Raw genomic sequence first — 16,564 nt, 5'->3', positions numbered from 1 at the left:
TTCAGTACAGCTGGAAAGATAAAGACTTGTTTCTGCTTGCTTTTTCTCAATTCTGATGGGTGGCCGCGTTGGTCTGAATCAGGAGAACAAAGTTTGAGTCCAGTGTCACTGTTAAGACCAGCAAAGTTTTATTCTGGATATAAGCTTTCGTATGCATCTTGACTCTAATTAGCCCTTCCTGCCAACATCCTCCCACACTCTACCAATAAGTAATGGTTGATGACTTCTGCCTGAAGAAGCGTGCACACACACGAAAGCTTATACTCAGAATAAAACTTTGTTGGCCTTGAAGGTGACACTGGACTCAAACTTCTCTTCTTACCTGATCTCACTTTTGAAGGGGCTGCACCTTCTGTCCTACTTTACTGTCCTGTGGCCATCACAGCCCTATGTGAGTGCTACCCCTAATAGCCGTCACTGCCCCAATTCCAGCTGCTGTGTTTCCTGTGGATGCTGTGCAAGCAATTACAGATGCTTCATATTTTTAGCCACCCCATGAAAACCACCGTGGGGTCTGCCATGCTCATCCGGCTGGGTCAGGTATATCAAAAGATCGAGGAAGGGGAAAGATGACCAGTTACTTCTCCCTTTCTAGCTACTTGACGGTGGCAAGACGCGTCGGAAGCGGGAGCTGGAGGCCTCTCCAAACGCCGAACTTCCTGTCACCTTGGCCGCTTCAAAGAAAGCCAAATCGGAAACGTCACTGGTGAGTCTAGCAGCTCACATCATTTTTCTTCAGCTCACCAGACCTTTTCTCAGTGAGTTCAGGGTTTTAATTTTTGTCACCCCTTCGTGTCCTGACTAGAGGAGAAAAGCAGGGTAGAAATGCTGAAATAAATATCGGTACCCTTAGGGTTGCCTTCCCCACGGTTGGGGCAGGGAACCTCCCGATTATGGGGCACCCAATCTGCCACTGGCCAGACAGGAAAACCCTACCCCCCAAACAGTAGCGTCTCACAGAGATGCTGCTGATGCAATGACGTCACCGGTAGTGATGTAATGAAGCTGGGGCGATAGCATGGTGACGCTCTAGCATTCGGGGGGACTCTATGGCTGCTAGTGACATCATCCCAAAGAGGAGCCGGAAGCCCCCTGCCATGGGAATGGTGAGACCTGGCACCCATGGTGACAGTCAGGGGTCTTGTTGTAGAAAAAGAGCTGCCGGAGCTCATTAGCATAACTCATTAGCATAACTTATTTGCATATGCCACGCCCCCTGACATCACCGGAAGTGACAGAAGGCCACACCCCCTGACATCACCGGAAGTGTGTCAGAAGGCCCGGCTACTTACATGGTGACAGTAGTCATAGCAGGGCTCAAGGCCTGGTTGCCTCAGGGAAACGGTGAGATCACTTACCACAACAATCCCCTATATGGCACCCATAAGCACTATAGTTCCTGCCAGTGTGTTTCCTGGTGTCTGCTTGCTGTTTGAGTCTTTGAGGATTAAATCCAAAGGGACATGTATTTATGTTTTGGGAGTTAGAAACCTTTTCCTGTGACCATCAAGGGAGCAAATTCTCCTCTTTCTTTGGAAATTAAAACTGTGTATTATCTTTTTTTCCCCCAAAGTGAAGAGCTAATCTTGGCTTTTCGCTGCCTCTTTGGTGCAGAAGGGCCTTCAGAAAAGACCTTTGCATCTGCAAAAAACACCCATGTGAAAGCAACTGCCTTGGTTGTAAGAGGACACTTGGCTCAGAATCTCTGAACATTTTGGGGGGGAAGGCTGTGACACTGTGGTGGCCATTTTATGACTGGTGCTGCTCCCATGGCAGCCAGTTTGTAGTGGTGTCCACTACTCATTCACAAATCTCCAGAAGTACCCATAAGTTCAACCAGGTTGGGGAACCTCTGCATTACTACTTAGAAAGGGGGATGTTTTGTGGATCACACAGAATGTTCATCCCCGAGTCCGCTTGGATCCAGAAGAGGTTATTTATGGTCTCTCAATAGGGTTGCCAAGTCAAAAATCGTCGGGAGCGGGGGACTCCTGTCTAGCGTCCTATGCACGTGCAAAGTGCGCGCGCGCCGCACGCATGTCACCAGGAAGTGACGTCATGACGCCGGGCACGCTGGGGGCGGGGCCACGACCATCCAAGGGGGAAACAGAGTTTCCCCCTCGGATGGTTGTGGCCCCACCCCCTGCGTACCCGGCGTCATAACGTCACTTTCTGGTGACGTGCACGCCGGGGTGGGGTTCCCCCCGGGGCCCGATCCACCGCCGGCGGGGAATGGGCCTCTGGGGCGGGGGTTCCCCCCCCCGGGGGGACTTGGCAGCCCTATCCCTCAACCAATCAGGAATCCTGAGTGTCACATGATTTTGGGGAAAAAACCCTATCTTTTTGCCTTTGATGTTATTTTCATTCACATATCCATAGCGTGCAAACATATCCTTGCAGGCATATCTGTCCATTAGATTTGTTGAATGTATGATTCATTGGACACAACCTGCAGACTACCATTGCTGTGTCCTGGAAACAAGGGACACCTCTGCACATAACGCACAGGCTATATATGTGTGTCCCTCCCCTCCCCACTGTTTAGCTCATTTTTACAGAACCCCCTTGATTTTAAGAGCTGCTTACAGGCGGAAATGTAAGAGATGCTGTTTCCCCCCATCTCTGCCCCTTCAACTGAAGGAGAGCTTCTCCATTTGAATTTCTCCATCACAAAGGTGTTAAAGGTACATGATCCATGTCTTTTTTTTAAAAAATGGTATTCCAGGGAGTTCCAGTTCCGATGGAATATGTTTTTGTTGTGTTTAGTTTATAATTTAAAATGAAAATAAAGTGAGGAAAAAAAATGGTATTCCACATAATGGTATTCCACATAATCATAGTACTCTGAAGGGCCTTTTTTTCTGGGGGGAAAACAAAAATTATTTTTAAAATATTTAAAAGTTCATGAGTCTTCAGTATACAGACTGAAAACTTCATTTCCCTCTTGAGAGTTCTGGCACACACACACACCCCCCCCCAAAAAGCCCTAATGCTCTGGGATAGCAAAATTTGCTGGTCAAAGCCCTTGGAATTCCCTTGTTCTGGTTGGTTTGTCAAGGAATGAGATCATTTCTTTCTTTCTTTTTTCCATCTATCTATCTATCTATCTATCTATCTATCCATCCATCCATCCATCCATCCAGGGCTATTTTTGGGCAGGAACGCACAGGAATGGAGTTCTGGCTGGCTTCAGAGTTGGCCATGCCCACTACAGCCAAAACCTCTGCGTGACTGGCTACAGAGGGAAGGCCTGGAGAGTGACACACACACCCTGGCACTCCGAGGCGGGCCGGGGGGGGGGGCTGGAAGGATTGGGGAGGCCCGCTTGCCGCAGGACGCTCGGACAAACCACGGGAAGGCATGGGGTGTGGCCTAATATGCTAATTAGATGTGATGTCAGGGGTGTGGCCTAATATGCTAATGAGTTCCTGCTGGGCTTTTTCTACAAAAAAAAGCCCTGTATCTATCTATCACTTTTCTATCATCTCTCTCTCTGTGCATATGTGTGCAGTTTGCAAGGGACCAGGGAGGAGAGAAGGGCAACAACTCTGAAGTCTCAAGTCTGGCTAGCCTCCTTTGTGCTGATTCAGAGTGGGGAAGGGTAGCGTAGTAGAGAAGAGCTGGGAGCTCTATCGTCATTGCCACTGAACTGTTATACTTTGAAGAAGGCTTGTCCCTCCCTGTACCCCTTCGAGTTCTATGGCACAAAAATACATCAGACTGTATGTACCAAAAAAACACTAAAGATTCGTCAAGTGTTATTCTCCCAAAGTTACAATCTTTGTTCCCTTCTGATTAGCCTTCCTTTGTTCTCAGAGCTGCTCCAAAGGCACGTCTCGCTGCATCTGGTTTGAATGCCCCCTGCAAGACATCGGAGCCTTGGCAAACGTGATTGTCCGAGCACGGGTCTGGAACAGCACGTTCATTGAGGTGAGCACTGGTTTTCTTCTCCCTGTGGCCTTGGTGGTGGAGAGGACTAGTAGCTTGCAGAAAGTCTGTTTCAAATTGGATGGGGGGGTAGCAACTGGCATCAAAAGGCAGCCCACTTATGGTGATCCCCCCAAGGGGGGGGGAGATGAACAGAGGTGATGTGCCAGTGCCTTCCTCTGCACAGCAACCCTGGACTTCCTTGGTGGCCTCCCATCCAAGTACTAACCAAGGCCAACCCTGCTTAGCTTTCAAGAGCTGATGAGATTGGACCAGCTTGGTCCATCCAGGTCAGGGCCAAAAATGAATGTACCACAAAACATGAATATGACATTCTCTCTAAGATAGATAGATGGATGGATGGATACATACATAGATGGATAGATAGATGGATGGATGATAGATATGGGGGGAGGGAGAGAGAGCATGCAAAGGAGAGATTTGAGCAGGAGGTCAGTACCCCAACTCCAGAGGAATTTTTATTTTCTCATCATATATATAAATAAAAATTCCTCTGGAGTTGGGGTACTGCCCCCCTGTTCAAATCTCTCCTTTGCCACAAACTCACTGGATGGCCTTAGGACACTCTCCCTCAGACTCCAACCATGCCCCCCTCCATCTGCAATACCACAGTAACAATACTGACCTACTTTGCAAGGCTGTCGTAGGGACTGAAGAAGGATAATGTGCATGCAGCACAGTGAACCCCTGAAAGGATCATCAAAATGCTATAGACTTGCCCACGAGGGAGACAGGAAAAGACTGATATGAAGTTCATACACATAAACATTCCTTAAGAGTGCTAATAATATCCTGAAAGGATGCACATTCCTACTGATAAGTGAAATGCAGCCTCCACATATCTACTCGACTGGACCGCAGTTAGATTGAAATCAGCATTGCTCAAGCCATCGATAACAAGCTCCGGCATTCTGGAAATATTCCTTGCTAATAAATATCCATTGCTGGCTCAAGGAAGATCCTTTGTAAGGTGGTGTAGACATGATACAAAACTCCAAACTTTGGAACAGAAATAACCTCAGCAAAAGGCTGAACAACTTGTTATCATTTTTTGTAGTGATGCGTTAATCAGTCAGCCAGGATAAATGGGGGGGGGGGCTTATGGCATTCCATCAATCTGCAACACCGTTGTGAATGTCGTTCCAGCTCAAATTCCTGTATGTAACTTTTTTAAAAAATAATAATTTACATTTCATTATATATTTTCAAAACCACAATACAGATGAAGGAAACAAAATGAAACATTACAACATCAGAAGTATAGCATAAGCTAATGAGATGAACATATGATATAAATCTAAAACAATAAGCATTGATTCATCAGTTTCATTAAGACTCCAAAATACTTTATCCGAAATACTTTATCATTACCAAAGACATAGATCATCAATCACATTAGGAATTCCATCTTGTTTTACGAAGTATTCCATAATGGGAAACCAAATTGTTAACAAAGTTGAATGAGGGAATTCGAGAATCAAGAGAGGACAGGTTGTCAAGTATTTTTGCCAAAATGTATTGGTCCCATAATTTTTTGTGACATAATGGTAAATCTGGGAGTGATTTACTTTTCCAACATGAGGCTATTGCAGTTTTAGCAGTGAGTAAAAGAACTGAAATGGTGTCAGAGAGGGAAGAAGAGCAATGTACTTTTGAACAACTGTAGCTGTTGACAGAAGCTAAACATTGCACCAGTTAACACAGAAGTTGACACTCTTGTGGCAACGTGCTGCTTGCAGGCTATCCATGCCTGTGCCCCTTAACTGCAGCCTGAATGTGCATTTAGCCGCCTAGGTCCTTGGCCTCACTAGAAATGAATCTTTATTACTATAACATGCCTTTTATCTCTTGTGGAATACAAGGCAGTGCGCACATGGTTCCTAGAACAGAGGTTCTGCATCCAGGTAGTGACCAGACCCAGGTGCATTTAGCTTCTTCATGGCTGCTGGATCATGTCACAATCCACGTGATGCTTTAGGACTAATCAAATGACACCTCTAACAGTGCATGAGCAATTGAGTTTACCAGAAGTCTTCATCAAGCTGGGGGGGATTACAATTTTTAAAAAATAATGTTTAAAAAGCAAAAGAGAAATTCTTCAGGCTGTGATGGTATGTCCTAGTCATTATGGACAAAGAGCCAGTTTGATGTAGTGGTTAGGAGCACGGACTCTAATATGGGACAACCAGGTTTGATTTCCCACTCCTCCGTATGCAGCTGCTGGTGTGACCTTGGGTTAGTCACAAGTTCTCTCAGAGCTGTTCTCTCAAGAGCAGTTCTCAAAAGAGCTCTCTTGGCCCCACCTACCTCACAGGGTGCCTGTTGTGGGGACAGGAAGGGAAAGGAGACTGTAAGCTGCTCAGAGACTCTAAGTGAAGGGCTGGATGTAAATCCAATCTCCTCATCCTGCTCCTCCTGCTGTTGGTGCTGGCTTCTGATTACACACAGCTCTTTTGGGCAAGAAATCAGTTAACGCTGACTTATGGTGACCTTGTAGGGTTTTCAAAGCAAGAGACATTCGGAGGTGGCTTGCCATTGCCTGTCTCTGAGTAGGAACCCTGGAGTTCCTTGCTGGTCTCCCATCCAAATACTAGCCAGGGCCAACCCTGCTTGGCTTCCAAGATCGGATGAGATCAGGCTAGCTTGGGCTATCCAGGTTAGGGTAAACTCCAATAATTATCTCTAATTAGTTTCTTAAACCAACAAGACTCAAAGTTCCTTTTTGGAAGACACGACAGAAAACATTTGGTGGTCTTTGTCTTAACTTAGGAGATAAATTTAAGATGTTGCAAGGGACCAGGTAGGCAGAATTCTATAGCTTACCTCCTGTTGCATTCTCAGACAGTCTTCTGATCGTCTCCTTATCCTCCAGAGGTCACATTCCTCACCTTATCAGCTGAACGTAGGAAGTAATTCTTAGCAGCCGTGTGGATCCCAAAGTAAAATCCAAAAACTTACTGGATCGTGCACCTTCCAACATGTGCCCTGAAGTTTTCTGTGTCATTTCCTTTCCCCTTCATACAGCTCTGTGAATTGTCAACATGAGTTTTGTGACTGATGTTATCTACAGCCTTGACTAAAATTTGGGGACTGGTAGCCTGGAGATGAGCTAGGGGCTGTGGTGGCTCAGTGGTTAGGACGCTGAACTGCAGACCAGAAGTAGGTAGTTCGGCAGTTCGAGACCTGAGTGCCGCATGACGGAGTGAGCTTCTGTCTCTGGCCCCAGCTCCTGCCAACCTAGCAGTTCGAAAGCAAGAAATTGCAAGTAGATAAATAGGTACCACTTTGGTGGGAAGGTAACAGTGTTCTGTGCACCTCGACGTCTAGTCATGCTGGCCACATGACCACGGAAACATCTTTGGACAATGCTGGGTCCTTGGCTTGGAAACGGAGATGAGCACCGCACCCTAGAGTCGGATTCGACTGGCTGTCGAGCAAGGGAAACCTTTTCCTTTAGCCTGGAGATGGAGTAACTGTTCACAGGCTTAAGGAGCCAGGTGCAATCCCCTGTGCCTCCAGTTTAAAAGGGTCTTTGGATGGTGCCGGGAAAGTCCTTGGAGAAACAGCACCAGTCTGAGTAGGCCACATAGGAAGGGTTGCCAGCTCTGGGTTCGGAAATACCTGGAGATTTTGGGGGGTGGAAGCTAAGGAGGGCAGGCTTTGTGGACGGGAGGGACTTCAATAGGGTATAATGTCATAGAGTCCACCTTCCAGAGCAGCTGTTTTCTTCAGGTGAACTAATCTCTGTCACCTGGATAGCAGTTGTAATCGCAGGAGATCTCCAGCCACCACCTGGAGGTTGGCAACCCCCCACACAGGGTTGTCTGTATAGTTGACTGTCAGGCGGCTTGATGTGCTCAAAGTTCAGTGGGTGGGAAGTACGACAACGAGAGCCAGTCATGCTACTTTTAACAGGCCTTTCTTGTCCTCCCTCCATGGAAATGTAGGACTACAACAACTTTGACCGCGTGAAGGTGAACGGGCAAGCTACACTGTTTCTCAGGACAAACACCTCCACCATCAACATGAAAAACCACACTCTGTGGGTGAGTGAAACTGGATTAGTTGAGTGAGACAACCTTCTGCCCCCTGACCAACCTGGATATGGGATCGCCTCGTGCGTGGCTTTCCTCTCTCCTCAGAATAAAACCCATAACAAGGCAGGGGTGAACTCTCCAGAGATTCTTCTGGCTAACCCAAGTTTGTTAATTTGATGAATCCCATTTGTTTTCAGACCACGTTCTCGGTAATAACTCAGGGCCTAGGTCTGGTGTGCTGCCACAGGTTGCAAGGCCTGAGTTGGGCACTTTGGGGGTGTGGGGAAGGACGCCGCACCTTCCCCAGACCACCATTTTGTGGTATGCAAAACCACCACATCCAGCTTCCTCTCTTTGGACTCTAAGGACTCAAAACAGAGGAAGGGGATGCCATACTGAAGGTGAAGGGATGAAATCCTTCTTGACTCTCACATCTTGTCAGGTTGCCAGCTCTGGGTTGGGAAATACCTGGATATTTGGGAAGTGGAGTTTAGGGAGGGGAGGGACCTCAGCAGGGTATAATACCATAGAATCCAGCCTGCAAAGCTGTCGTTTTCTCCAGGAGAACTGATCTGGGTTTTCTGGAGAACAATTGTAATAGAGGGGATCTCTAGGTTCCAACTGGAGGTAATAATAACCCTTGGTAAGGCAATAATAGTCATGTCAAACCCTTGAGTGAAGCCTTTTGGCTTATTCCAGACCCAGGTACTATCACTGGGCACCCCGTACTGGCACCCACCCTTTCCCAAAGTGCCATCTGGTAGGGTGATGTATGGAAACATCTTCCATATATGCATTTATAGAGTGGTTGGTTAGTTGGTTAGGTACAATGAATAGTGCAATTCTAAGCAGAGGGACCTCAGCAAGGTATTAACACCATAAAATCTACCCTCCAAAGCAGCTATTTTCTCCATGGAAATTGACCTTTGTCATCAGGAAATAAGAATACCATGATATCGCCAGGCCAATACTCCCTCTAAGCTGTGGAATCTTATGAGCAAAAATTCCACTTTGCGCGCTACCGGCATTAAAGTTGTGAGCGAGCAATTTAGCTGCTGCATAAATCAGTTTGCTGTGGAGCCATCCTTCCGGAGCTAAGGCAAAAATGTTTTATGTTTATATGTTTTCATGTGTTTTAAATTTTATTGTATTTATTAAAATGTTGTAACCCACCCTGAGCCCGTTTACGGGATGGGCGGGATATAAATGTGAGTAATAATAATAAGTGTGAGCTGGAGGCTAAAACATTGTGAGCTAGCTCACACTAACTCACCTTAGAGGGAACACTGTTCCAGGCCCCATCTGGAAGTTGGCTACCCTACCTCTGTCCTGGGGCGAGTGCTTGCTTGACCCCATATTGAGCCAGCTCCCCCTGCTCTTCTTCCCTATAGGCGTAATGGCCTCTCCTTTTTCCGCACCTTTTCTTTTAGTTCTCGGTGAACATCGATTCTGAGCTGAGCGAAGAGCAGCCGGCAGAGCTTGAGCTGTGGCTGGTGCTAGTCTCCATTGCGGCAGGCCTTTTGCTTCTGGGGATCATTGTCGTCGTGCTGTGGAAGGTGAGAAGGGAAGCATGTGAAACGGGGGGAACAGGGAAGGGGGAACAGCATCTTCTCAACCCTGCGTTCTATGTGGACACTCAGGAAGCTGAACGCATACATGCGCATGATGCTGCTGTGGACTGAGTCACACCCTCGGTCGGTATTGTCTACTCAGCCGGCAGCAGCTCTCCAGGGTCTTAGGTGGAGATCTTTTTGCTGATCCTTTTAACTAGAAATGCCAGGGAACTCTGCCTGCAAAGCTCTGAATACATGAAGCTGCCTTGTACTGAGTCAGACCCTTTTTCTGTTAAGGCCAGTGTTGTCTGCTCTGACTGGCAGCAGCTCTTCAGGGTCTCAGGCACAGATCTTTCATGCCACTTACGACTTCATCGTTTTTTGAAACTGACAATGCCGGGGATCAATCCTGGGACCTTCTGTGTGCAGATCGGCAGCTCCACCACTGCGTCGTGGCCCTTCCCCAAGTTGTTTTTGAAGGACTGTTGCTATGCAGTCCTGTCCGTTGAATGGTTGCCAGTAGCTGTTCTGAAGCTATCAGCTGCTTCGCTGAGGTTGCAGCCGTGCAAGGAACACGTTTAACATGGGCCAGGCAGGAAGGAAGCCTGCCTTCTCGTTTTGATCCACGGTGATGTAATCGAGTCTTAAGGAAGGGTGTGACTTCGGCGCTGGCAATCAGCTCAGGCACTTAAAGAGGCAATTCTGGAATCCAGCCAAAGAGTTCAGTACAGAGTGTTCGGAACGCTTGTTTTGCATCATGGAGAAACTGGTTGGACACTGCTTGTGTCCCGATTAACGTAATCCTGTGGTGAACACCTAGGACTCAGTGATGCTCTGCCTAGGAGAAGATGATCATTGTTTCATTCACTGCTGTGGCCATCACCCAGACATGCTCAGCCAGTTGTTGGCCCGTTTCCAACACTCTGGGCATGGACGTTTTGTCGCATTCTCCTCCATTTCTGCAGCCGCATCTGATTCCCAGAAAGATAATTTATACCCGTGGTCACGGGATCCATGTGGAGGAACAGCCGTGCGGGTCAGTGGGCTGGAGTACGGCGGGACGAGGGTATGAAATCAGTCCCTTCCTTTGGCAGAGCTGCACGTGCAGAAGAAGAAACAGGAGAGATTTCATCCCCTTGTTCTTCTTTTCTTCAGCCCCTCCCCAGTCCACATGGCTGTACCTCCATTCAGATCCTGCAGCCCGGGGAATTATCTTCTGGGGGGGCTCTTGGAATGTAGAAGAACACTGCAAAACCCGTGTGCCACGCACCGGAATGGGAAGGAACTGTCCAACGAGACTTCTGGAGCTGCTTTCTCTGCTGCCAAGAGTGCTCTGCTGCATAGTCCAAACTGAAACATGGTGCATAATGTGCATACTTGAAGAGGGAAGGCCTCAGCCTCAGTGCCCTGCTGTTGGCCCGCCAGAGGAACTGGGTGAGGCAGGATGTTGGACTAGATGGCCCACTGGTATGATCCAGCAGGGCTCTGTTTATTTATTTATTCAGATTTTTACCCCCGCCCTCCCAGCCAAAGCCGGCTCAGGGCGGCTTATATAAAACAGATAGTTACGTTACAAACATAAATTGCAATTAAAACAAATTATAAAATCATAATAAAGTGCTAGTAGTTGTTGGTGTTCATTTGACAGTAGCAGCCAGTAACCAGTGTACAAAGGTCTCAGCTCGCAGTCAGCTCTCAGCGTTCATTTGGAATGTCTTTGCAGGGCTTGCAGTTCTTTAGGCTGTTGGTGGCAGTTTCCTGAGTCCAGGGCCCTCTCACTTTCAGCCAACCAATGTTCTTCATTGATGGTGGTGGCTCCCAAAAGCCTGGTGGAAGAGCTCTGTTTTACAGGCCCTGCGGAACTGTAAAAGTTCCCGCAGGGTCCTGATCTCCTCCGGGAGCTCATTCCACCAGGATGGGGCCACCACCAAAAAGGCCCCAGCCCTGGTTGTCGACAGATTAGCCTCCTTAAGACCTGGGAGGGCCAGGCAATTCTGGGCCCCTGACCTCAGTGCTCTCTGGGGAACATGTGGGGAAAGGCTGTCCCTTAGGTATGTAGGTCCCTGACCATGTAGGGCTTTAAAGGTGAGAACCAGCACCTTGAAATGAGTCTGGTATGCTATCGGCAGCCAGTGCAATGCCTTCAGCACAGGCTGTATGTGCTCCCGCCTAGAGAGCCCCATCAAATGCCTGGCTGTGGCATTTTGCACCAGCTGCAGCTTCCGGATTTGAGACAAGGGCAGCCCCATGTAGAGAGCATTACAGTAGTCCAGTCTCTAGGTGACTTATGTTCTTAAGATTCCCATTTTTGGCTTGGCATTGGCCTGGTGTTCCCAAACTTCCAGAATCAGCCTGGTATCATCTTGCTAGTTATCATCTTGGGGGGGGGGGGGGGGAGGTTTGTCCAAAGCTGAGGTATCCTTTTATTTATTTATTTATTTTATTTATTTTGGGATTTATATCCCGCCCTACCCAAGCGGCCCAGGGCGGGATATAAATTTGAACCATAAGATGCTGAAACATGAGTTGTTTTTCCCCCCACACCACCCTGTTACAACTGACCTCTACCCCCCCTGCTTCCTCATAGTGCGGTTTCTTCCGGAGGGCAAACACACGTGCCATGTACGAGGCCAAGGGCCAGAAAGCCAAGAGGAAGATCCAGCCATCTGAAACTAAGCGACTGACCGACAGCTACTAGTTCCTGTTTCGGGGTGGGGGGGAAACACTGCCCACCTCCTTGCCCCATCTCTTGGTAAATGAATGCCGGCTGGGGTGGGTAGAATGGGGCCTGTCTTTTGCTGTCTCTTTTAACCCTTCCACTGTTTTTTTTAAAACTCTTCCCCAAAAGGCTCTGACATGGAGAACTGTGGTCTAGTGTTAAGTCAGAGAACATGGAATGTGGATGATCTCAAAGCATCTCGGTGGATACCTGAGTCTGGTTATAGGGGGGACATCTGTGCTCCCGGCCTCCTAGGCTGTATCCACACATCGCCAGATATTGCAGCACCACTGCGTTATACTGATAACTCACAGTGGCGTGGGCAAGATGACCCAGTGCAAACAATTGCTTTGGTCCAATGACAGAAGAATATCTGTCAGCACGTGGATGCAGCCTGGGTTACTGTTAGTCTAAAAAACAACCCTTTGTCGGTCACCATTTTATTTAGGCGAATGCCCACTTCTGTAAAATAATAATGCAGACAAAATCAGTCTTTAGTCTTGGGGAAGGAAAAGAGGCACAGGAAGACTGAGCCAATTTCTATTTAGGGTTCCATTTTTAGACCTTTAACGTAGGATTGCAGTGTTAAGACCGTTAGTTGAGGGCCTGTTAGTTTATTACCTGTGCACATTGCTATGTGCTTGTATTTCAGTAATCTGCAAGTCAAGCCCTTCAGCCTTTTGGTGGATATTAGGGTTGCCAGCCTCCAGGTGGGGCCTGGAGATCTCCCACTTTTACAACTGATCTCCAGCTGACAGGGATCAGCTCCCCTGGAGAGAAGGACTACTCTGAAGGGTGGACTCTGTGCCATTATACCTGCTGAGGCCCCTCCCCTCCCCAAACCCCACCCTCTCCTGGATCCACCCCCAATGTCTCCAGGTATTTTCCAACACAGACCTGGAAACTCTATTGGGTATGGATAGGGATTGTACTACTGCTCATCCTCATCCCTTGGGTTTGCTCCAGAAAACTCAGGGCTTGAGGCTGGGCCAGAGGACTGGGGAGGAGCAGGGGACAGTGTAAGTTCAGGCCTCTGAGCTGTTTTCAAGATGCAAATAGCGAGCCATTAAGAAGGCTCCTGACTGGCCAGGCCTTGTTCCAGGGTTAGGAGCATTCTGCTTGCTCCGCCTCCTCCAACTCAGGCTGGACCCTGAACAGTGGCAGCTTGCAGAGCAGGTCGCAGGGGATCGCTCAGCCTAGGGTTGCCAAGTGGATCTTCGCTGGGAGCGGGGGGCTCCTGGCGGGCGTCTGGTGCGCATGCGCAAAGCGCGTGCGAAAAACATAGTTTTCCCTTGTATGGCCGTGGCCCCGCCCCCAGCGTGCCTGGCGTCCTCCCGTCACTTCCGGGTGATGCGCACGTCGGGGCGGAGTTCCCCCCGGGGCCCGATCCGGCGGTGCCGGGGAATGGGCCTCTGGGACGGGGGTTCCCCCGCCCCCCGGGGGGACTTGGGATCCCTAGCTCAGCCCCATGAATGAGCGCCACAAAAGGGAGAAACAGCACGATGACCGCTGGTCATTGGGAAATGGTGACTTTGCTGTGAGGGCCACGTCTGCGGCTACTGAGCTGTTCATGGAACACAGAGACAACACTCCAGTAGCTGCATGCCTGCAACGGTACCACAGCCATGGCCCCAGCCGCTCCATTGGAACGTCCGGCACCTGCCATTAAGGATGCCGTCTCCCCCATCAGTGATGCTCAATGGTGGAGCTGGGATATTCCCCGAAACCCACTCTGTGAGCTGCTGCTAACCCTAAACTGGAAAAGCAGAGGTGTCCACATAAGGTCACAGCCTGGTCCCAGTGTCTCCTTGACCAGTGCCTCCATGACTTGGTTGGGGGAGGGGCACCTTCTACTTAGGCCTCCTAGGTTTAGAAGATCAGCCCTGTCAACACCATTTAGGACCAGACTGTATAACACGCCTACGTTTCTAGCCTGGGACCATTTATCCTCTTGGGTATTTCACCTGCAGTGCACTTCATGTTCTCTACCATGTGTCAGCCAACCTTTCTACTAGTACTGCTAACTCACAAGTCCTTTTCTCTTTCAAGGCTTTAATAACCAGGTATTTCTTGGGTGGCTTCGGAGATGGTGTCTGCTGCTGAATCCAAGGGGGTCTCTCTCTCTCTCCTTTTCACCCCTCTCTTCATCTCCTTCCTTCTTTTCACATCCTCTGGCCAATCCATATGACCATGCTGATGTGGCAAACCCAGGGCAAGTTGACTTCTTTGGTACAGTGATCAGTCTTGTGAACACTCGGACGTATGTCCAGAATTAGAGCCGTTTCCTGGTGGCTCAACATCTGTTGCAAGGTCCTTCCCCTTGCAAGCTGCAATTTTAGTCCTTTGTGTGCCTCAGGGTTGCCATCTCCCCAATGGGGGTGGGGGTTTCCCTGCATTTGGGGCTCCCAATCCACCACGGCCCCATTCATGCCTGACGTGCCTGGTGCGATGACGTCATCTGACCAGCTTTTTGGCCACCAAAATTCTATGCTGTTGATCATGGGACTTAAAAGTACAAAAGCCACATGGAATAAGGCAGGGCTATAAATAAAGGGAGCTGCGGTGGCTCAAGTGGTTAAGACGCTGAACTGCAGGCTGTGGAAGGTCAGTCGTTCAGCAGTTCGAGACCCAGGTGCCGCATGATGGCGTGAGCTCCCATCTCTAGTTCCAGCTCCTGCCAACCTAGCAGTTCGGAAGCAAGAAATTGCAAGTAGATAAATAGGTACCACTTCAGTGGGAAGGTAACAGCGTTCCGTGTGCCTTGGTGTTTAGTTATGCTGGCCACATGACCACAGAAATGTCTTCGGACAGCACTGGCTCTTCGGCTTTGAAACGGAGATGAGCACTGCAACCCTAGAGTCGGACTTGACTGGCTTTCGAGCAAGGGAACCTTTACCTTTTATAAATAAAGAGGGATTCTTGGTTTATGTACACAAATTTGGGGGGGGGGGGAGAACACGAGTCCTGTAGGTTAACAAGAAAGTTCCCACTTGACCACTTGACCTGGAAGGACAATTGTCATCATTGCCATGGCCCAGTTCCAAGCCAGTGATCCCTCTAAGGTGAGTTAGTGTGAGCTAGCTCACAGTTTTTTAGCTTCTGGCCCACACTTTTTCATCTTAGCTCAGGAAGGAGGGCTCCAGTGCAAACTAATTTCTGCAGTAGCCAAATCGCTCGCTCACAACTTTAATGTCAGTAGTTCAAAAGTAGAATTTTTGCTGACAAGACTCCACAGCTTAGAGGGAGCATTGGCCCAAGCTTAGCTAAGCAGTCCTCATGGCACTGCAGGCACAGCAGGTTGCTCTGTTTTCACTGTCTCAATCCACCCAGGCATGAATGGCTGTGAATATTTATGTGGCTCAGCTGTGCCACTAGTCTTCAGTGATATTAAGCTGCTTTTGAGGTCTAGCTGTGTAGCTAAGCCATGTTTGCAGCTCAATTGTCAATAGTGTTGGCATCCTGGCTCGTAAAGGGTAGATGTGTTCGGAATCATATCCGACGGCTTCAGTCTTCCAAACCAGTTTTGGGCTTAAACCTAGTGGGCTTGACCTTCAATCGCTCCCCGGAAATGGTCAGCTGAACTGGCTCTCTTAGCTTTCTTCACTCTTTGTCTTTCTTCCCCACCTTGAAACAATACTTGGGCCTTTCACTCCTCTTGCCTCCTGTTGCCAGTCTCGCAATCTCTCTTTCTGAAGCTCATTTTGCGTGCGGCTTTCCGCCCACTCCTCCTGATGTCTCTTTCTTTCTCTCTCTCCCTCTCCCTGTATAGTGCAACTTCTTTAAGCGGACCCGCTACTACCGAATCATCCCCAAGTACCACGCCATTCGGATCCGGCAGGAGGACCGCTACCAGCCCGCCGGCGGTTTCCTGCCTGCAAAGCACAAGAAGCAATGGGTCACAAGCTGGCAGGAGCAGGGGAGATACTACTGACGCTTGCTTGCCTCTCCCTTTCCGGCCCCGCCTCTCCACTTTCGGGGCCTGCATCGGTTGTCTTCTGTATATACCGCTGGACCAACAAAATAACTGTTTATTTAAACCTAAGTTATGTGATCCAAGTTGGGGGGGGGGGTACCTCAAATCCTTCCTCAGACACTGGGGGTCACAGGGAGGAAATGATCCTCACGGGATGCCAAAGTTGCGAGGGACTCATGAGGCACCAAAAGAGGAACCTTCCTTTTGTTCCGTGTGTACTGGTGGATTTTCATCTTCGCACACACACCCCACATACCACTAGGGCCCAGGGAACTGAATTCCTGTGAGGAGATAGCGTTGAAACCAAACTTCCTTGGCCCTGGATACATGACCG

At 48.9% G+C, this 16,564-nt stretch overlaps 1 protein-coding gene across 1 annotated transcript in view; it reads left to right on the top strand.

Annotated features, from left to right (window-relative positions):
* ITGA3 (integrin subunit alpha 3) overlaps nucleotides 1–16,269 on the top strand; it is a 115,854-nt gene extending 99,585 nt beyond the window's left edge. The window contains exons 21-25 of the mRNA XM_015413677.1: nucleotides 596–706; nucleotides 3,817–3,930; nucleotides 7,896–7,994; nucleotides 9,416–9,541; nucleotides 16,027–16,269. Coding sequence (XP_015269163.1) covers nucleotides 596–706; nucleotides 3,817–3,930; nucleotides 7,896–7,994; nucleotides 9,416–9,541; nucleotides 16,027–16,188 — 612 coding nt within the window. The 3' untranslated portion in view covers nucleotides 16,189–16,269. The remainder of the gene's footprint in view (nucleotides 1–595; nucleotides 707–3,816; nucleotides 3,931–7,895; nucleotides 7,995–9,415; nucleotides 9,542–16,026) is intronic.
* The last annotated feature ends 295 nt before the right edge of the window (nucleotides 16,270–16,564 follow it).

The sequence above is a fragment of the Gekko japonicus genome, unplaced genomic scaffold (assembly GCF_001447785.1).
Source record: "Gekko japonicus isolate JY-2015 unplaced genomic scaffold, Gekko_japonicus_V1.1 scaffold544, whole genome shotgun sequence".
Lineage (NCBI taxonomy): Eukaryota > Metazoa > Chordata > Lepidosauria > Squamata > Gekkonidae > Gekko > Gekko japonicus.
Note: the sequence above shows the minus strand (reverse complement) of the source record. Positions and strands in the feature narration are given on the sequence as shown.